Here is a 21,892-nt window from a genome sequence, read left to right as displayed (position 1 = left end):
GTTTGAGGACTTGATAGATGCTACCTCTTATGTGAAGTATTTGGCTGTATTTTGGGTAGCTATCATGTGTTTCGTTGAGGTCAGTGACAGTCCAGGCAAGAGGATTCCACTTGTTTGCCCCGGTTTGCTTGTGCCCTGCTGACGCACCCCTGTAACATCTGTATCCAGGACACAGTGTAAGCCCAAGTGGCAGCTAAGGTGGCCTGAACGAGTGCTTCATTAGAACACCCTCTGGCCTGGAGTGTGTGCCTGTGCACTGCAGAAGCACACACTTTCCAGCTCTAGCCAGGGTGAAGTTTGGGACCAAGGAGTGAACCAACCATGACCCAACCCCTCCAATAATCAAGCCTTCCTGATGTCGGGTGCCGTACGAAAGTAGGATCTGCTTTCATGGTTACCCATACTTTTTGCTGGTATTATTCTATTTTATGACTAATCTGACTGGTATCCAGTTCATCAGGGCACCAGTCACTGTGCTCTCCTCCTAAATGTGACAGTGGTAAGTACTTTGGTACTTTCCCAATTGGCTACTAGTTTACGCTTCTAAGTCCCTAGGTTATACTAGGGACTGAGGTATCTCGGGCATAGGTACACTATAGGTCTCCTCTGGGTTGAATCATGCATTGTGCCACCCAGGGAAGTCCACTTACACTGTGACTGCTAGCCTGCCATTGCAGCCTGTGTGAGGTGGTGCTTGCACCTCTCACAGCAGATATACATTTCCTTATATCTGAGGTCACTACACCTAAAACCTATGTCACCCCTATAGCAGGCTCTCCAGTCCTGAGGACAGGGTGCCTGGTTAAAAGTGTGAGGTTACCCCTGCATGAGCAGCACACCCCTACAAACCCTATAGTCGATTCTTCAGGCTTTGTAAGTGCGGTCAGCCATTTAATACATGTAGTGTACATTAAGTCATTTACGATATGTTTAACTACATATTGGTTGCACCGAAATTGGTTGTGTTTAGTATCAAACATGTGGGAATACTACCCCAACTCCTATTCCAGTATTGGATGTATGATCCTATGTACTGGAGAGCTACCCTAGAGTGCCCCCTGTATACCTGGTACCAGCCTTTCAGGGTCTAAAAGCAAGCTAATGCTGGTGCCAACCACAGACGCATTTCTGCCTTCCTGCTGCAGAACTAAACTCGAGCAGGGGAAGGTAGAACAATAGATTTCCTGTCACAGGGAGGTGTGACCACCTCACAGATAGGACTTAATGTATTGGGCAGGAGTGGGGCTACTTGCTAGCACCACCAGACTGCTTTGAAAGGTACATGGTATTCTCCTTGCATACTCCAGTTTGAGCCAGTGCAGGAATCCCTTGTCTCCCGCTTTGAGGTGAAACTGGACAAAGGACATGGGAGTATCCCCCCTCTGTCCAGCCCCTCCTCTGGTAGGGTCCCCTGTTACTTTCCAACCTATCCCTAGGGTACTTAAGGGCTCACCTGTGGTTGTCTCCTCAGATACATTGTGGGACAAGAATCAAACCCGAAACCACTTCAACTTCGATCATCTGGGCACCTCGACTTCGTCTGGAACCAAGACTGCACCAAGGAGGACTCCTGCTGCTCCTGGTCTCACTGTTCTGCAAGTCTTTTTTGTTGTCTCTGCCTGTGCTTCTTCAAGGTTCAGAGACAGTCCTCTGGACATCAAGGACACCCAAAGTATTTTCTCTTGGAGTGAAGAAGTCACTCCTCTGCATCAGCAGGCACCGCAACAAAGCTGACAGGTCTGTTGCTCCTGATGTCCCATGGACTTTGAAAGGCTCAGCAACACAGGTGGTGGTTCTGCACCTCCCACGAGGCCTGACCTGCCCTCTCAGCAAATTTGAAGCCAGAATCCCACATCCACATTCTTCTACAACAAAATTGCAGACATCCACAAGAGCTTCGACAACCAACCCGGAGATCAACCCACCCATTCCCCTGCAGGACCTCCTCCCCCCCTGAACATCCTCAATGACTGGAAACCAATCTCTACTGAGGACACCATCCGTCTGATGAACTCTATCCACTCAGGATCCCCCACAGATCCCTGCCCTCACTACATCTTTAACAAAGCAGACTCCATTATTGCACCGCACCTCCGAGACGTCATCAACTGCTCCCTCAACTCCGCAACCTTCCCGGAAAGTTGGAAACATGCCGAACTCAGCGCCCTCCTGAAGAAACCCACAGCTGACCCCACCGAACTCAAAAACTATCGCCCTATCTCACTCCTTCCATTCCCGGCCAAAGTCATCGAGAAAGCTGTCAACAACCAACTCGCCGCATTCCTCGAAACCAACAAATCCCTCGACTCCTCACAGTCCGGCTTCCGAGCCAAGTACAGCACCGAAACCGCCCTCATCGCAGCAACAGACGACATTCGGACTCTACTGGACAATGGAGACACAGTCACCCTCATCCTCCTCGACCTCTCCGCAGCCTTCGACACAGTCTGTCATAGCACCCTTTTACAGCACCTCAGAAACGTCGGAATCCAAGGAAAAGCACTGGATTGGATCACCTCGTTCCTCACCGGTAGAACTCAGAGAGTCCGCCTTCCACCATTCAAGTCAGAGGCTACTGAAGTCATCTGCAGCGTACCCCAAGGGTCCTCTCTCAGCCCCACCCTCTTCAACGTTTACATGAGCCCCCTAGCGACCATCGCACGCCAACATAACCTCAACATCATCTCCTACGCCGACGACACTCAACTGATCCTATCACTCACCAGAGACCCTAACACAGCCAAAACCAACCTACACGAAGGAATGAAAGAAGTAGCCGAATGGATGAAACACAGCCGTCTGAAACTGAACTCGGACAAAACAGAAGTCCTCATCTTAGGTACCTCCCCCTCCGCCTGGGACGACTCTTGGTGGCCAGAGGCCCTTGGACAAGCACCCATCCCGACGGACCACGCACGGAACTTGGGCGTCATCCTGGATTCCTCACTCTCGATGAACAGACAAGTCAACGCCGTCTCCTCATCTTGCTTTAACATTCTTCGCATGCTCAAAAAAACATTTCGCTGGATCCCTACCGAAACTAGAAAAACAGTCACCCACGCTCTGGTCACGAGCCGACTGGACTACGGAAACACCCTCTACGCCGGCACCACCGCAAAACTCCAGAAAAAACTACAACGCATCCAGAACGCCTCAGCCAGGCTCATATTAGACATCCCGCATAAAGAACACATCTCTGGTCACCTGAAAAACCTCCACTGGTTCCCCGTCAATAAGAGAATCACTTTCCGACTCCTAACCCACGCACACAAAGCACTCTACGAAATCGGACCTGAATGCCTCAACACACGACTATCCTTCTACACCCCCTCCCGCCAGCTACGATCCTCCAACCAAGCCCTTGCCACTGTACCTCGCATAAACAAAACCACCATGGGAGGTAGATCCTTTTCCCACCTAGCAGCTAAAACTTGGAACTCACTTCCCACTCACCTTCGCCTTACTCAGAACCACCTAGCATTCAGAAAGCAACTCAAAACATGGATATTCGACAAGTAACTCCCCACCCTTCTTCAAGCGCCTTGAGACCCTCTGGGTATGTAGCGCGCTATACAAATCTTTTGACTTGACTTGACTTGACTTGCCGTTACGAAGGCTTATTGGCTCTGTACTCCAGAGATCTTTGGGCTACACGAAACTCTCATCTCCAGCACCTCTTCCTGCCATGGTATTCGTCCTCACCACATCCTCTACACCGTTGACCTGCATCTTTGTTGAGCTGCTCTAGGTCCTCTTGAGACTCCTGTGCCTTTGCCCTGTGGGTCCTCTTGAGGGTCTTCTTTGGCTTCAGTGGGCTCCCCTGCTTACTCAGTGCCTGCTTTGACTCTTCTGCAAATGGTGGGTCCCTTGGACCTTGCTCGTCCCAACGTTGCTCCTTTATCGTTTACCACGTCTGTTTCTACTACCAAGGCTTGTTGGTGCTCCCTCCAGGCACGGACCCCCTTCACTCGACTTCTAATGTGAGTCTGCTTGTGAAAGACTCCTGATCTTCTACAGCATCGCCTGGTCTTCACAACAGCAGCAACAAGATCACCGTCATCACTGCTGCATCTTCCATTATCGGTGGTCATTGCTGTTAATGTTAATGTTAAGAATATCTTGTAAAGCGCGTGTACACTGGGTGGTTTCATAGTGCTGTAGGAGCAAAGGCAAAGGTCGTTACCCAAGAGAGTGTCAGTTGTAGGCTTGCTCAAAAAGCCAGTGTTGTAAATAAGGTAACTGGAACTGATTGAGTTCAAGATAAGTTGTTTATTGTTGAGTAACAACGGAGAAACCCCGACCAGCAGTGCCGGGTTTCATGGGATAAAAGCCAGGTTTTGAGGGATTTTCTGAATTTCATAAGATCAGAGCAGGCTTGGATCTCCAGGGGAAAGGAGTTCCAAAGTATGGGGGCGAGAGTGGCAAATCTGCAACCTCCTATGCATTTCCGCCTCAATGAAGAGGTGTGGAGGAGTGAGAGGTGGGCTGAGCGTAGGATGCGGGCAGGGGTATGCCTAAGTATCAAGTTGTTGATACATTTTGGACTTTTTCGGGGCAAAGATTTAAAGATCAGGCATCCAGTTTTAAAGGTACAGCTCTGGGACATGGGAAGCCAGTGTAGTTTCCTTACCAGGGGAGTGACTGGTTGCCATCTGGGTTGTCGTAGAATCCGTCTGGCTGCATGGTTGTGAACCAGCTGCAACCGTTTTAGCAGGTAGAGAGGCATGCCCAGGAAGACGGAGTTGGCGCAAATCTAGGTGTGACAAGACAGTGTCTATCACCACCTGGGTCAGGGCTTCCTGCGTGAGAAGGCCGCGAATCTTCCTGATTTTCCGTAGTTGGAAGAAACATTTGGATACTACGAGACCCACTTGTGTTTTAAGTGAGAGATCACTGTTTAGTGTGACTCCGAGAGTTTTTGCCGAGGAGGAGGGAGAAGGCGGAGAGCCCATCTTAGGAGGCAAATAGTGCGAGCCCCAGAAATTGTGACTGTCTCCTGTAAGTACCAGCTGAGTCTTTCCAGGATTCAGCTTAAGGTGGTTTTGGTCCATCCAAAGTTGGATGTGCCTCATAGAGGTCTGGAAATCGGTGATTGATATGTCAGTGTTATCATAAGACCAGTTGAAGGTCATCTGCGTAGTTGAAGACCTTCACCTTCCTGTCTCTGAGGGACTGAATTAGGGGAAGGATATAAAGATTGAACAGATGGGGGGACAGGGAGGAGCCTTGCGAGACACTGCAGGTGATTCTCTGTTTGAGGGCTAACATCTTATTTAGACAGACGGCCTGAGACCTGTCCTCCAGGAAGGAGCTTAGCCAGCTGGCCGCTGTTCCTTGAATGCCAGCTTGTCTGGCACGGTCAACCAAAATAGTGTGGTCTAACATGTCAACTGTGCCAGAAATGTCCAGAAGTACCAGGGCCTGTGTGGCGCTACTGTCTGCGCCATCACTGAGGGTGTCCAGTACAGCTAATATTACAGATTCAGTCAAATGGGCAGGCCGGACACCCGCCTGATGAGGCTCAAGGTAATTGGACCTTTCCAAGAAGTTAGATAGGCATCTTGCCACGTGTGCCTCTAAAACTTTCGCTAAAAATGGAAGCAAGGAAATGGGGCGGTAATTAGACATGCAGGTGGGGTCGGCTTCAGGTTTTATCGGAAGAGGTACCACGGTAGCCTCTTTGAAGATTATGTGGACGTGGCCAGATGAAAGAGAGTTGTTGAGGAGGGTGAGGGCAGGGTCTGGGAGAACGGAGAGGCAATGTTTTAATATGTGAGGAGGGCAGCAGTCAGTGGGGGCTCCTGACTTGCGACCGTCGGGGCTTTCCTGATGGTAGAGTGGGCTAGCGTGAATTTAATTAGGTAATGGTCAGACCATAAGCAAGGGAGCGTGACAGGGGCAGTGAAAGTCAGACTGTTAGTCCAGATTTGATCAAGGATGTGCCCTTTTTGATGGGTGGGCGAGGGGACCTGTTGAGTGAAGTTCAGGTTGGTGAGGAGGTCGGTCAGTTCAATAGAGTCTGGACCTTCGTGGGGGTCATTGAACCAGTAATTGAAGTCGCCTACGAGAAGTACTTTAGCTTGGTTCATGACCAGGTTTGCGATCTGTTCGCACAGAGATAGGGGGAATGATGGCAAATGGTGCGGGGGCCTATAGACTAGTACACAGACAAAGGTGTCAAAGGAAGATTCCAATTTAATTAGTAAGTTCTCCGATTTAGGGAGATTAAGACAGGTCAAGGCATTGACTTCGAGTTTGGCGTGTATGATTGCTGGGACCCCCCCTCCAGGTTTGCTGGGAAGGCGGTTGGCATTAATGATGTAATAGCCTGGGGGAAGCGCTGCCAGTATGTCAGGGGAGGAGTCGGGTGTCAGCCAGGTTTCAGTCAATAGGAGAATATCTGGCTTGTCCTTGACTAGAAGGAGGAAGATGTCTTATTGGTGCTTGACAAGGGAGCCGGTTTTGAGGTAAACAAAATATAGGGGAGGGAGGCTGGGTTGGACCCGGCTTAGTGGGGTTTGTGTGGTAGGGTAGGGTTGTCGTCGTAGTTCTGGAGAAGAGATACATACCGTGTAGATTTCCATCTTAGTGGCCAGACTGCATATTTCGCGGGTGTGGCTGGGTTGACTTGAATGTAGCTTTTTGAGGGATTCAGAGGAGTATATGAGTGGACCGACATGAGGGGCGCAGACGGGCGCAGACAGTTTGCCTTTGGCGCGCCATCGGCACGCCCGCTGCGCGCTTCCGCGCTGCATAAATCTCTTGGCCCCGCCCTGAGTACCTTCCCTACTGAGCGTGATTGGCTGCAAGGGGGGGGAGTGAGGGGGAACAGCCGACCAGAGCGTGAAGTTTTGTTTTACAAATGCAGGTAAATTTATAACATCAATTCACACACTTTTTGAAAGTATTAAAAATTTTTGCAGTCTTGCTATGAAGGTGCCTGAGCAGCATTCTATCGGTGGCGAATAATGCATAAGGGAAGTTTCCTGTGCTACAGTTGCTTAAATCTCTTGGCCCCACCTCGAGTACCGCCCCTACTGAGAGTGATTGGCTCCAAGGGGGGAGTGTAGGGGAACAGCTGGGGTCTTGGAGCAGCCGCCCTGAGCGACGCATTAAGTTTTATTTTTAAAATACAGATAAATTCGTAACATCAATTCACACACAATTTTTAAAAGTATTAAAACAATTTAGCAGTCTTGCTATAAGCGTACCTGAGCAGCGTTCTATCGGTGGTGAGTAATGTATAATGGAAGTTTCCCACGCTACAGTTGCTTAAATCTCCTGGCCCGCCCGAGTACCGCCCCTACTGAGCGTGATTGGCTGCAAGAGGGGGAGTGAGGGGGAACAGCAGGGGTCTTGAAGCAGCAGTCCTGAGCGCCGCGTGAAGTTTTGTTTTAAAAATACAGGTAAATTCGTAACATCAATTCACACACAATTTTTTAAAGTATTAAAATCATTTTGCAGTCTTGGTATGAGCGTGCCTGAGCAGCTTTCGATCGGTGGCGACTAAGGGAAGTTTCCCACGCTACAGTTGCATAAATCTCCTGGCCCTGCCCGATTGGCACCCCTACTGAGGTGTGATTGGCTGCAAGGGGTGGAGTGAGGGGGAACAGCTGGGGTCTCGGAGCAGCCGCCCTAAGCGCCGCGTGAAGTTTTGTTTTTGTTTGCTATGAGTGTGACTGAGCAGTGTTCTATCGATGGCGAATAATGCCTAAGGGAAGTTTCCCGCGCTACAGGTGCTTAAATCTCCTGGCCCCGCCCTGAGTACCGTCCCTACCGATCGTGATTGGCTCCAAGTGGGTTAGTGAGGGGGAACAGCTGGGGTCTTGGAGCAGCCGCCCTGAGTGCCGCGTGAAGTTTTGTTTTAAAAATACAGGTAAATTCGTAACATCAATTCACACACAATTTTTAAAAGTATTAAAACAATTTTGCAGTCTTGCTATGAGCATGCCTGAGCAGCGTTCTACTGGTGGTGAATAATGCCTAAGGGAAGTTTCCCGCGCTACAGTTGCTTAAATATCCTGGCCCCGCCCCTTCTGAGCGTGATTGGCTGCAAGGGGGGGAGTGAGGGGGAACAGCTGGGGTCTTGGAGCAGCCGCCCTGAGTACCGCGTGAAGTTTTGTTTTAAAAATACAGGTAAATTTGTAACATCAATTCACACACAATTTTTTAAAGTATTAAAACAATTTTGCAGTCTTGCTATAAGCGTGCCTGAGCAGCGTTCTATAGGTGGCGAATAATGCCTAAGGCTGTTCCATGCCTCCTGGTCACCTCTGAGTGGCATAGACTCCGTTCCCTCTGCTTGCAGGTTCTTCTTTTCAAGAATTCACCCTTGGATTCCACCGGACTCTTTCACCTTCTTTGCCAGCAACATCTCATAGGGAATACATCTCATCCATTGCTCCCGCTAACTCACCATTGGTTCCTGCCTCTCACTCATCCACACCCCTCTCATTCATTGAAATAAAGTGTCTTTTTATTTTATTTATGGGCCAGCATCTGCTATTTGCTGCGGAGCGGCTATATTGTGGAAAAGCGCCTTTAGACAAGTAAAATACATTTTTTATTTATTGCTCCAAGGGCCATCTGCCAGATAGGATCGGTTAGGCGAAAATAAATTAATAAAATGGCACATGCATCAGTCTATAGGTGTGTGCATGCATGGTGATGCATGTGCTAACATGTCCTCAAACAATCGTGGTGTTCCTATGGAATGACACATCCATTATTAGTGTTCTGTGTGTGTTTGCGCCTTCACACTTATATTTTGTGTGTGTCAATACTGCACATGATTGACAAAGCCAACAGGTAAACAAGGCCTATTGGCTAATAGGCAGGACCACTAGAATTATGCAAGTGTGCGGCTGCAGTGAATTTTGCATAGTTATATATTTGCCACATAATCCATCATCTGCCAAATAATCTGCCTTTTTTTATTTTATCTGGATATATCTGGATATTAAAATTGTACTAATGAGGTGCAACCAATGCCCAGGCAGTATTACTAACTTTAACAAGCATTGGCATAGCCGATAGGTCGCGCCTTTGGGACCTTAGAAGTGTTTAGTCATGCAACAGTTGATGTTGTTGCACCAAGGATATTGTGCTGCATAACTAAATACTTATAACATCCCAAAGACGAGACCTATTGGCTATGCCAATGCTTGTTCTTTTTTGGATCCATTTCATAGGGGAGCAAATAAAGGAAAGGAGGAACGAGAAGGTAATACGAGTTTCTTGAAGTCTCGGTATTACTAAATGAGGAGGAGCGCAACAGTAAGAGAGGGAAGAGGGAGGGGGACCAAAAACCGGGTGGGGCAGCTACCAGTAGCAGGGGGACTAGACAATGTATTTGTCTTCTTTGGGCACAAAGGAAAAGAAAGAGTCCTTTTTCTTATCTGCCTGTCTCCCGTACTGAAATCGCTTAGCAGGTTAATGTGTGTAGGTATTCGGCCGGCTGGCTTGGAATGAAGAGACTTGCTTACAGCCGGGCTCACTGAGTGAGGGGGCCCCCAGCACCGTGGGGGCTGCGGGGGCCTGTGTAATGCCCCTGGGCACCAACAGATTCTATGTCTCCATGCCCGTGCCTGTAATATGGATCAGGCCATAGGAAAAGGGATTCCCTAATTTTCATGGGGCCATGCCCACGTGCAAATGAGAAAACGCCCTCTTGAGTATCATTACTGGTATTACAGAAGGGGATTCACAAGCGTGTGTGGCCCCTTCTGTAATACCAAAGTGCTCCAAAGTGCTCCATGGGGCTTGCAAAGTGGGTGCAAACGCCTGTTGCGCCCCTGGGGCTCTTCAGTAATACGGCCCCGGGATGCACCAGTGAAGCATGCACCTTTTGGGAGATGTGTGGCTCAGGAGTTAGAGGCGGCAGACCCGGAATCTGAGATCGGCCCTGGACCAGGGTTCAATTCCCTGCCTCGCCGGGTCTTGGGCTCAAAAATTCCACGGACTCGATAATTCTCGCTCCGGTGCCTTCTCGACTCACGGGTTCACACTCTGCGACTCTGGGCAATAGCTTGCTTAATCTCCACAACGGCCCCTCGCGGCGGGATGCCCGGCTTTTACCTTGTGGATACCCTGCCGGGGTTATCTCACAGGGGAATACCAGGACGGGTTCCCGAAGCAAGCGCCGGGAAACCCACTGCGGGTAGCTGTGCGCTATATAAGCTCAAATACATTTACATTTACATTTTTCAGAGCCTTCTTAGGAGGCACTGAATTAACCCTGCATGTGGACACATGCTACTGATCGTCCTTTTTCGTGCCAGGCGTGCCACTCCAAGAATCTCTAAATGCCAGGTTAGACTAAGACTGTAACACCATTGTTATAGGATGGTGTATGTAGTATGTATTGAGTTTAAAAAGCACAATGGTCAACTTTGTGTCTTGCCTGCTGTCGATGATATTGTGGCTGATGGAGCTGATTGCGGCAGGGATGATCAAAAGTGTTTTCACTCAAGTGAATGTGGTTTTGAGTGGATTAAAAACAAAACAGGAGTGAGAGGAAGGTTTGTAGAGCCTATGACTGTAATGGGAAGGAAGTTTGGCAAGGTTCTGTGAGAATGGAAGGGAATGACACTTCAGAGTCCACGTTCAACAACAGGCTGTGGAAGAGATGCCTGTGGAGCAGACAGTAGAAAGGTGTCTTGACAGATGGTTTTTGGTGGTGCCAGTTGGTCTAAAGAGAAGCACATTAGAGGCAGGCCATCATGACCGCAAAGAGGAGAATTCAAGATGGGTTTTGGCCACCATGTCTTGACAGCACAGTTGAGCATTTTTGTGCAATTGTGCTATGTGCAATATTAGTAATAAGTTGGTAGAACTAGCTGGAGTAACTTACCTTGTCTTGAGTAAGTTAGGATTGCACAAGGTACCCATTGTGTAGGATTGTTATCATGAGGGACTATTGCTCCAAGTGGCTTGAAGTAAAGTTTGCTAACAATGAGGTGGTTGAAGAAGTATTGAAGTAATTGAGAAAGATCTTATGAATAAGTGGGTATAGGTTGGTGTCAGAGGAGGTGGGGAATTATCTACGGTTGACAGGCATGAGGAATACAATAATCTTCTTGTAAACATAAGCAATGGTTTAGTTGAGTGCTACCATGGGAAAAACGCAGCCTTGAGATTACTGGCTTTCATCAGATGTTGTGAGCGGAGTGCACCATACCACAGGACAACACTGGACTGGTTCCATTTCTACATATGTAAGGTGGAGTGCAGTGTACTGTGTGGAACAAAGAGCAGTGGATCCCCTGAAGCTGGGAGTTGGTAGACTGAAGGTTGTGTGTGATGTAAGAAGCCTGTTGCAGGAAAAGGACCCAGTGTCGATGGAAGAGAGAAGTCAAGATGAAGGATGAAGATGTTGCACGGATGAAACCATCTGGTTGAGTACCCAAGGGTAAGAATAGTATTTCACAAACCAGAATAATGTGGGGTGAAAGATAAGGTGGTTATGATGGCCGATACAAGGGTGTGGGACAATGTGAGATTGTGGTTGTTCCCGAGAGGATGAGGGAAGTGGATGTGATAAATAGACTGAGAAGGTGTCTAAAGACCGGAGATGGACAGACGTCTTGTGCTCTATATGGCCACCCTGCGTGAACATTATATCATGATGTAGATTCATGTACACAGTGATTCATTTGCTTTATATATTTCGTCGTGGTATTATGTTGATGTAATGGAGAAGTCTTCCCAGGCTCCATGTAGACCCATCATATATACCAGGGAGTGGTCTTATAGTGACAATTGGTGCCATGCTGTGATTCTTGAACACTTCTTTTGCAAATACTGAAACCTTTAAGAAGAATGCCTTGCTTCTCTATAGGTACCCTATGGGTGCCTTGCTTCTCTATAGATGCATTGTAGGTGCTTTGCTTCCCTATAGGTGCCCTTTAGGTGCCTTGCTTCCCTATAGGTGCCCTATAGGTGCCTTGCTTCTCTTATAGGTGCCCTATAGGCGCCTTGCTTCTCTAAAGGTGTCCTATTGGTGCCTTGCTTCTCTATAGGTGCCCTTTAAGTGCCTTGCTTCTCTATATATACTCTATAGGTGCCTTGCTTCTCTATAGATGCACTTTAGGTGTCTTGCTTCTCTATAGGTGCCCTGTTAGACCTTTTAAAATTCAGGCATTGTAAACAATGGAGGAGGAGGGAGCTCGCCTTACATGAATAAACCAGACTAATGATTTATTTTCCTGTCTTTCTACCAGGAAATGCCCTTATGTGTTATGAGTGCACCAGCCCGACAGGCGACTCCTGCACAGGGGATCTGAAACCCTGCACCGGGCCAGAGACTAGATGCTTGACTGCGTACTCAGAAGTTGTAGGAGGTACATTCAAATGTTTACATCTGCAACAAAGTGGCAATGTGCACTCTGGCCTGATGAAGGCCACCATGCACAAGGTCACAGTCGAAACTAAGTTAAATACCTCTTCTGTGCAATTAAATATTTCAGTTTGTGTGTTTATTTGTTGCCCCCAGGAGGAGGGAAAGCACAAGTGCTCCTGAGGACGTGTGACCGGTCCAGTTCATGCAAGCAGGCGTACAGCTACAACTCCCCGCAGATGAGCATGCGCATCGCCACGGCATGTTGCAGCTCCGACGGCTGCATCCCTGCACACCGCCCTGGTACGGCCCCCACTTTATCAACCCTGGCTCGTAGGTGCCATCCTCACCAGATGCCATGCTTGCAGACAGCCTCCTGTCACGAGTCCCACCTGCCAAGAGCCGTGGGTTTGATTCCACTGCTGATTTCCTTCTGGGACTTGTAGTTTTACTTTGTTAGTGTGAGACAAATATTATCCCTGAATGTTGGTAAAGAATGAAGCCCTGGCTCACGGTGCCACCTGTGGCATGGAGCAGCTCGGCAGCTGTGCCCACCGCCTGCATTCTGCCAGCTAAGGGAGGAATAGCTCGAGAGACGAAAGGAGGGCAGAAAGGCAGAGACAGGCAGTCAGCGAGAGAAAGAAATGGTGAGACAAACCGAGAGAGAGATAGAGAGACGGGCGATGAAGGTGGCGGGTGAGAACAGAAACACCTCGTCCATCCCTCTAATTAATGTAAGACATAGGTACTCACAAAATTTCTCTCGGGGGCCAAATTTACAGTGTGGTTTGTGGCCGAGGGCCGCACTGGTGGGGGCGGGGTCAGTTGGGGAGGGGGCGGGTCTAGAGCAAAATAAAAACTGTGACCATGAGGTTGAACATAGGCACCTGCAGCGGACGCCTTCGTCCACTGAGCCACCAGACCGGCACACACACATTTCTCTCTCTCTCTCTCTCTCTCACACCCTCGGTCACCCTCAATCTGACTGTCTCTCTCTCTCTCTGTCTCACTCCCTCTCTCTCTCTCACCCTCTGCTACCCTCACTCTGTCTCTCTCTCTCTCTTCCTCCCTTCCTCTGTCTGTCTCCGTCTGGCTCACTCCCTCCCTCTGTCTCTGTCTCCCTCTGTCTGTCACCCTCTTTCAACCTAGCTCTGTCTCTCTCCCTGTCTCCCTCTCTCTGTCTCCTTCCCTCTCTCTCCGTCTCCCTCCCTCTGTCTCCGTCTCCCTCCCTCTGTCTCCGTCTCCCTCCCTCTGTCTCCGTCTCCCTCCCTCTGTCTCCGTCTCCCTCCCTCTGTCTCCGTATACCTCCCTCTGTCTCCGTCTCCTTCCCTCTGTCTCCTTCCCTCCCTCTGTCTCCCTCCCTCTCCCTCCCTCCCTCTGTCTCCCTCTCTCTGTCTCCCGCTCTCTGTCTCCCTCTCTCTGTCTGCCTCTGTCTTACTCTCCTTCCCTCTGTCTGCTTCCCTCCGTCTCCCTCCCTCTGTCACCCTCTTTAACCTCCCTCTGTCTCTCTCCCTCTGTCTCCCACCCTCTGTCTCCCTCTCCCTCCCTCTGGCTCAGTCTCCCTCTGGCTCAGTCTCCCTCCCTCTGTCTCCCTCCCTCTGTCTCCCTCCCTCTGTCTCCCTCCCTCTGTCTGACTCCCTCTGTCTGACTCCCTCTGTCTCTCTCCCTCTGTCTCCCACCCTCTGTCTCCCGCTCCCTCCCTCTGTCTCCCTCTCCCTCCCTTTGTCTCCCTCCCTCTCTCTCCCTCCCTCTGTCTCACTCTCTCTCACTCCCTCTGTCTTACTCTCCTTCCCTCTGTCTGCTTCCCTCTGTCTGCTTCCCTCTGTCTCCCTCCCTCCGTCACCCTCTTTAACCTCCCTCTGTCTCCCACCCTCTGTCTCCCTCTCCCTCTTTCTATCTCCCTTCCTCTGTTTCCCTCCCCCTGTCTCCCTCCCTCTGTCTCCCTCCCTCTCTCTCTCCGTCTCCCTCCCTCTCTGTCTCCCCCTCCCCTTCTCTCCCCCCCTCCCTCCCTCTCCCCCTCCCTCTCTGTTTCCATTTACAGACTTCTGGCTAGTAAACCTTTATGTAAAGACAGTACACTTCTAAATGATAGCCATTCAGGAAGTGATCCAGTATTGAAGGTGATAGGAGAGGGACTTCACGACCACCACTGATTTAAATGATGCATATTTTCACATTGCAGTGCATTCATTTGTCAGTTTTATCTTCTTTTTGTGGCAAGCGAACATAGCCCCAATTTAGTCTTGTGTTGCGGAAAATGTCAACTACATGGGTGTTTACAAATTGTTTGATAGTGGTTGCGGCACATTTACATTGTGAAAGTGCCCATGTATATCGTAAGTCCATAATTACATGGCTGGTGTAAGAGAGCACAGCTCAAAAATGCCATTACTGGCTCAAAAACGTTGCTACTCAATCTTGGATTTAATACCACGGTCAAAAAGTCACATCTGCATTCCTAGCAAATACCGAATTTTCTGGATGTAACTCTCAATTGAACTATGGAAAAGGTTTAAACTTAAACCAAGCGACTATGGTTGTTTCTACTTTACAACATGTCACAATCTCTAACAGTGAGAAAAGTAAGAAACGTAATAGTAATGCTGGTGGCATGCATCGCGTTGGCTCTAAATGCTCATTTTTAAATGAATTCCTTGCTGGAATCATTGGCACAGCAGAGTTTAGAAGCAACTGGAATCTAGAAAGACCTAGTGTTGTAGCACGGAGTAAGGTACAGTCTAAAATTATTAAACAGTAAGAATGTGATGCTGAGCAGAGTTTTGCAGACCCACATTCACTAGTAACTCTGTCTCCCTCCCTTTGCCTCTCCCCCCTCCCTCCCGCTCCCTCCCTCTGTCACCTCACCTGGCGTGCGGGTGTGTCAGCCAGGGCTGAGGCAGCTTGCTGGCTGCACCCGAGTACTTCACCACAGGTCTTTAATAGACCACTTACTTGTTAATGAGGCTTTGTTGTATTTTGCCTCTTTTTAGCAACCCCTGAATCTCCACTCTGACCTTCACTGAAATAGCCCGGCTCCCACAGAGTGCTGCTGCAACCTCATGTTTGTGGACCCTTTTTACATTAAAAAAAAAAAAACAATCCCCGCCCAGCACGAGGGCACAGCTCGGCAGAAAGAGGCCCTGGCACCGGGCGCTTTCAAAGGCTCCACTGAGAGGCCCTCAGCGCCCCACGGGGCTGCTGCCAGCCGAGGCTCTCAGAAAAACAAACACAGCTTTTGGAGGGCGACGCGAATCATTTAATGTGCGTCTCGCTCGCTTCTCTAACACTCACTGCAAAGCAATAATCGTGCACACGGCAGGGTGGCCAGGGGTTCCACACACAGTGGGTATTACAGATGTCTGTATGGTCCGCGGGCCGCAGCGGAAGGCTTGCCGGGCCGCCGCTGGCCCGCGGGCCGTACTATGAGTACCCCTGAGTAAGATCTCCTTTGCACATGGTGGCGAGAACGCAATGTCCCCGCCCAGTTCGGCAGGTCCTTTATTAGAAGAACTCTAGTGACGTTCAGAGCTTCCTCTGTTATAAAAATTTGCGGGGACAAGGAGTTTGAAGAGGCATCTCATAATGATAAGGTTTCCGTGTATTGTCTGAGCTTTTTTGATTTCTTCCTGCCTGGACCATGTTTTCTGTTCATTGAAGTCAGTGGGTGTGCAGCGCCTCCTGCTGGGGACCTGCTGCAATGACTGTAAGTGAAGACTCAACCAGATTCAGCGTTTTACCCATTTCTCCCAATGAAGGTCTCACTGTGATGTAAACTGCAGGGTTCTTGAGTCGGGGATACCTGATATTTGCATATCCCCTTAGTGCTACTCAATAAATTACCTTTAAGGGGGAAGTTCCCTAAACATTCTTACTGACTACTGAAACAATTGCACACATAGATCCCGATGCAGTAACTGCATTTTGTATTAGTAGGTGTACTACAACATACTATTCACAAACTTACGAGTCTAAATTCCCACCTTTCATGTTTTGTCTATGCTGAGACACCACCACATGTAAGTAGACCTCTTACTGATAAATGTGGGATGGACGAGAGACTGGAAAAGGAGCATAATTACTCCGACTTATCTATGATTTGTAAAACCCTTAACCTTTCCCTGCAAGACTCAACTGTCCCGGCTAGCTGGAAACACGCCATGGTGACACCTCTCTTGAAAAAACCCATGGCAGACCCAAGCGTCCTATCCAACGTCCGCCCTATTTCTCTTCTGCCAGCCTTCTCCAAGGTTCTTGAGAGGCACATCCATTCCCATCTCGCCCAGTTCATCGAATCTAATCACATTCTTCATCCCTCGCAATCCGGCTTCCGATCCAGTTTCTCCACTGAAACAACACTATTGGGAGTCACGGAGAACCTGCGCCACCACCTTGACAGAGGAGACACAGCTGCGCTTATACTACTCGACCTCAGCGCAGCATTCAATACTATCTCTCATACCATACTCATGAAGACATTATCTTCACTGGGCATTTGCGGCCCTGCACTAAACTGGCTTTCCTCTTTCCTTACACACCGCACCTTTCAAATTTTCTCTAACACGGCAACCTCCAAAATTCATACGTCTCCCTATGGCGTTCCCCAGGGCTCTGTGCTCAGCCCCCTACTTTTCAATCTGTATGTCAAACCGTTGGCCCATATCGCGGAACAAGCAGGTCTTACCCTATTCACATATGCGGATGACTCCCAGATCACATTCTCCCTTTCAAAACCGGGCCCTGGCTCCATATCCCTCCTGCAGTCAGGCTTAGGGAAAATTGCCACCTGGATGAACAACAACCTACTTAAATTGAACGGTGGTAAGACCGAAGTCCTGATTCTGGGTCAAAAACAAGACCTATGGAGTCCTAAACATTGGCCTACTGAGATGGGCACCCTCCCTCTCCCATCAGACCATGTACGCAATCTGGGTTTTACTATTAATAATGCTTTGACTATGCACCAACAGGTAAGCAAGGTCTCTGCCACCTGTTTTACAATCTTGCGATGGCTTAGGAAAATCATCTGGATGCTGCCAAGCGACACCCAAAAATGTGTGGACCATGGCCTTATAACTTCCCGGCTGGACTACGGAAATGTCCTCTACCTTGGGGCTAACAAGGCAGTGACAAGACGACTGCAGTTGGTTCAAAACGCCGCCGCTAGACTACTGTGCAAAATTCCCAAAACAGCCCAAATCTCCGGACACCTCCGAGAATTACATTGGTTCAGGGTAGAGAGTCGCATTAAATTCAAAACCCTGAGCTACATGTTAAAAATCAAATTGGGTTCAGCTCCACTTTACCTACAATCCCTTGTTTGTCCCTACACTCCCTCTCGCCACCTTCGGTCCTTATCCCAAGGTAACTTCAATGTTCCCAGAATTAGACTCGCTAGAATGGGTGGCAGATCTTTTTCATACCTAGGCCCTACACTTTGGAACTCTCCCCGTGAATATCCGCAAAGAAACCAGCTATGTCCGCTTTCGCAGAGCCATCAAGATCTGGCTTTTCAATCAAAAACACTGTTCACTGTTTAAACGTTAGGTTACCTAGCACTTTGCCTGTCCAGTGTCGGGAAACGCTTTTTGGGTAGCTGTCGCGCTTAATAAGCTTAATAAATAAATAAATAAAATATAAATAAATGTGAGGCGTTTTGGGAGGAGTCATGCAATCAATCAGCATTTGCGAAGTGCATCAGTGTCATCCCTAGGGGTATCTCGGTGCTGTGGGTACGATATCTCCATCGAAAAGCCAGGTCTTGAGTTTTTTTCTGAAATCTGCCAGGAAGGGTGCTGTTCGCAGGTGTGTGGGCAGGTCGTTCTAGGTCTTGGCGGAGATGTAAGAGAAGGAGGTTGCGACGGATGCTGATGGAACTTGACCGGCTGCCCTTGACAGCCAACACCACAAATTAGAAATTTGGAATGTTGGGAGCTCGATTGTAGACAATGGAGGGCTCCAGGTGTGTAATGGCTGGTAAGAGCCTGGAGCTCCAGCATTCCAATGTTTGGTCGTTCACAGCTGTTGCTGTGAACAAAGGCCTCATGGAGCCTGCTGGGATTTAAATACCCTCGGTCTCAGAGAGGCCTTTGCTTTATTTGTTAGAACATTCTGCCATCTGGTGGTTGAATGTTTAATAGCTGCTGTAGCGCTTTATAAATCTCTTTTCATTTCATTCATTTCTGGGCTAATCCGGTCATTAAAGGCCGGCTCCCTTATTGAAGGCTCTCACCTTCATCTCGGGCCTTTGATGGTGGAGCTGGCCTTTAATAGCCGGTATAGCTCACTACGGTGCACTTTAAGGCTAAATTAAAGACCTGTGCAGCACTGTAGGATGAGGTCTCTCTTTATAGTGTACTAAAAAGAATCAAACTGTGCCGAGAGCCCACTGAGTTACAGATTGGCATACAGAGATACAAGTGAATAATACTAACGCTCAATTTTGTGGTAGTGTGGGTGAGCAGTTAGGCTTATCTGAGGGTGGTGCTAAGCATTTGTGGAACTCAGAGTGGCAATAATTGAGACACACACTCCAGAGAAAATCTGAGACCAATTTGCAAAAATAACCTTTATTTTTCTATATTTTTTCAAACCAAGAACTTTGTTCTCAGGTAAGTACTTAATTTCTTGAAATTTAGAAAAGTTCAAAAAATAGTTTACTATTGTATGCAATAACGCACTATGGGAGAAAAATCAGAAATACATAGAAAATTAGGCAGTTGGGTTTAGGGGTTCACCTTCAGGAGTTAGTGTAGTGACAAGTTGAGGTCCAAAGTTCCACCAGCAGTTCATCTGGAGAGTCCTGGATTCGGCCGGGAGAAAGGTGGTGAAGGCATTGGTAGCTGGTGCGCTATGAAGAAGGGGGTCACCTAAATGCGGGATGCACAAGAGTACTTGTAGACAAGTCCGAGGGTTACCAAGCAGGGGGCTCAGGTCACAAGGGCCTCCGGAGAACTGGAGCACAGCTGGTTAATTGTTACCCAGGCTAGGGGCTTGAGTGCAGAGCAGGTTGGTCAGCTAGGCTCTGTGGATGGTCTTCGAGGTCAGGGGCAAGCAGGTAGCAGGTACAATTTCAGGACTGTTGGGCCCATCATGAGGTGGATCTCAGGAGGTCTAGCGTCTCTCAATTAGTGCTTGCTTCCTGGGCAGTTTAAGTCTGGATTGGACTCTTCTGGTCGATGTTGGTTGCAGGGGGTCTGGTACCCCGGGGATTGGTATGGCACGGCTCTGGAAAATCCTGATGTCTTCCCACTCAGTGGGGAGACAGATCTGACCACCCAGAGCATGTAGTATGTCATCCTGGGCAGCTGCAACATTGGCAGGGCCGAGGAGCTGCAAGTTGGTAAACCGGACTGTGTGGGTTTGGTGCCTAGAGGGGAGTAACTCCTTTACTCCAAGGGAGTTCTTGGGCTATTGGTGATGGGCTGGAGGTCCTCTGGGGTTCTTAGGTGTCCAGCCCATGCACTCTCTGTGGCTTCCTTGCACACTTATAGTATCCAAGAATGGACTTAGATGTTGCAGGGTCACATCTGCTCAGGCAGATATGACCACACATGTGATATAGTGCACCCTGCCTTAGGGCTGGATGGCCTGCACTAGGGGTGACTTACCTATAGGTAAAGCATGCAATGTCTGTGGGCAAGGCACACAGGGATGTGTTCCATGTGGACTCTTCGTTTTTATCTGCACCAAGACATGCAGCCTGTAATAGGAGTTTGCATGGTCTTGGTGAGGGCACCCTAGGGTGGCACAATTCATGTTGCAGCCCAAGAGGACACTCTTCAGTCCCAATGTCTTAGGTACCAGGGGTACCATTTACTAGGGTTTACATGGGGAGCTGAAGTTGTGCCAATTGGGAAGCAATGGTACAGTTTTGGGAAAGAGCTATGATCTGGTTAGCAGGGACCCAGTGCACTTTCAGCTGAAATCACAGCATTCCAGGCAAAAAGCGGGGGCTAACAATTTCAAAAGAGGAGCTTTCCTAATAACCCCACCGCCCCAAATGAAAGCGGATGAATCTAACCTTTCCCTAGAGAGTCTTCATCTTTTAAGTGGAAGAACATGGAACGGCAATCTGCATAGGCATGGTCAGTCCCAGGTCTGTGTTCGACTGTAAAGCCCATTCCCGGTAGAGATATGGACCACCTTAACTCTTTGGGGCTTTTACCTATCATTTGCATCAACCATCTGAGAGGCATGTGGTCAGTTTGAACTAGAAGGTGAAAACCAAACAAATATTGTCTAGCTTCTTCAGGGACCAAACCACAGCAAAGGCTTCCCTCACATTGGCACTTCAACACTGCTCTCTGGGGAGCAACTTTCTGCTAATGAAATCAACAGGTTGGTCATGGCTGTTAACACTGGTCTGGGATCAAACCACTTCTATCCCATGTTCAGAGGCATCTATCTGCACTGTGGACTGAGTGATGCAATCTGGAGCTTTCAGAATGGGTGCTGAGCATATTGCTTCTTTCAGGGTCTCAAAAGATTTTTGACAACTCACAGTCCAATTAACCTTCTTGGGAATTTTCTTGGGGTTCAGCTCGTTGTGGGGGCCACAATGGACCCATATTCCCTCACAAGCCTCCTGTAATCCCCAGTCATGCCAGGAAATGCCCTGACTTGAGTCTGGGTGGTTGGAGCTGCCCAGTCCAGAATTTTCTGCATCTTGGGGCTGTAAGAGTTGACCTTAGCATCAACCTACAAGGTGGCCCAAGTACACAGCAGTGCCCTGCGTTTTCTGGCACTTGCTTGCCTTAATAGTGCGGCCTGCACTCCTGAGGACCTCGAGTACCTTGCCAAAGTCAATCAGTTCATCCTGCCATGTGGAGCTAAAGACAGCAATATCCTCAAGATAAACTGGACTAAAGGATTCCGACCCAACAAGACTTTGTTCACCAACATTTGGAAATCATAGTAAGCTGGTAATTCCCATCAGGGATCGAGAGAGCTGATTTCTCTTTTGCTCTACGGGTCAGACCTAACTGCCAATACCCTGAAGTGAGATAAAAAGTACTGATATATTTGGCTGCCCGGCAACCTGTGAATTAGCTCATCAGGCCTAGGAATTGGGTAAGCATCCATTTTGGTTAGAGCATTAAAGCCCCTATAGTCCACACAAACCTCATCTTTCTCTTTCCAACATGGGTGTGAGGTTTTAAAAAATAAAATTGAGGGACTTTTGAATAGCGCAAACTCGACACAAAGATATCAGTTGTCAGAGCACCAGTTTTGTTTTTGTTAGGTACGGGAAGATTAAGTGATTTGCCCAGAATCACAGGATGCTGAGCGCCCCTGATGAGACTCAAACCCGGTTCCCCAGCTTCGAGCCCGACCGCTCTAGCAGTTAGGCTACATTCTCGCCCAGGGTTGGGGACTAAAACAACTGGGCTGGCCCAGGGGCTCTCAGAGTATTCAGTGACTCCCAATACCAGAATCTTGCTCACCACAGCTTTGATGCTCTCCTTGACATAATTAGACTAACTGAATATTTTCTTTTTGACAGGAAGGATGCTCCCAGTGTCAAGGAGAAGGCCCCAGAAAACTGATTTAGGATTC

General features: G+C 48.8%; 1 protein-coding gene across 1 annotated transcript in view; it reads left to right on the top strand.

Annotated features, from left to right (window-relative positions):
• The window catches only part of LOC147700995 (phospholipase A2 inhibitor gamma subunit B-like), a 184,079-nt gene that overhangs the window by 121,941 nt on the left and 40,246 nt on the right, over positions 1-21,892 (top strand). The window contains exons 2-3 of the mRNA XM_086929818.1: positions 12,222-12,341; positions 12,494-12,640. Coding sequence (XP_086785944.1) covers positions 12,222-12,341; positions 12,494-12,640 — 267 coding nt within the window. The remainder of the gene's footprint in view (positions 1-12,221; positions 12,342-12,493; positions 12,641-21,892) is intronic.

The sequence above is a fragment of the Lissotriton vulgaris genome, chromosome 7 (assembly GCF_964263255.1).
Source record: "Lissotriton vulgaris chromosome 7, aLisVul1.2, whole genome shotgun sequence".
Lineage (NCBI taxonomy): Eukaryota > Metazoa > Chordata > Amphibia > Caudata > Salamandridae > Lissotriton > Lissotriton vulgaris.
The sequence above is the reverse complement of the archived record's forward strand: the minus strand, read 5'-3'. Positions and strand labels throughout refer to the sequence as shown.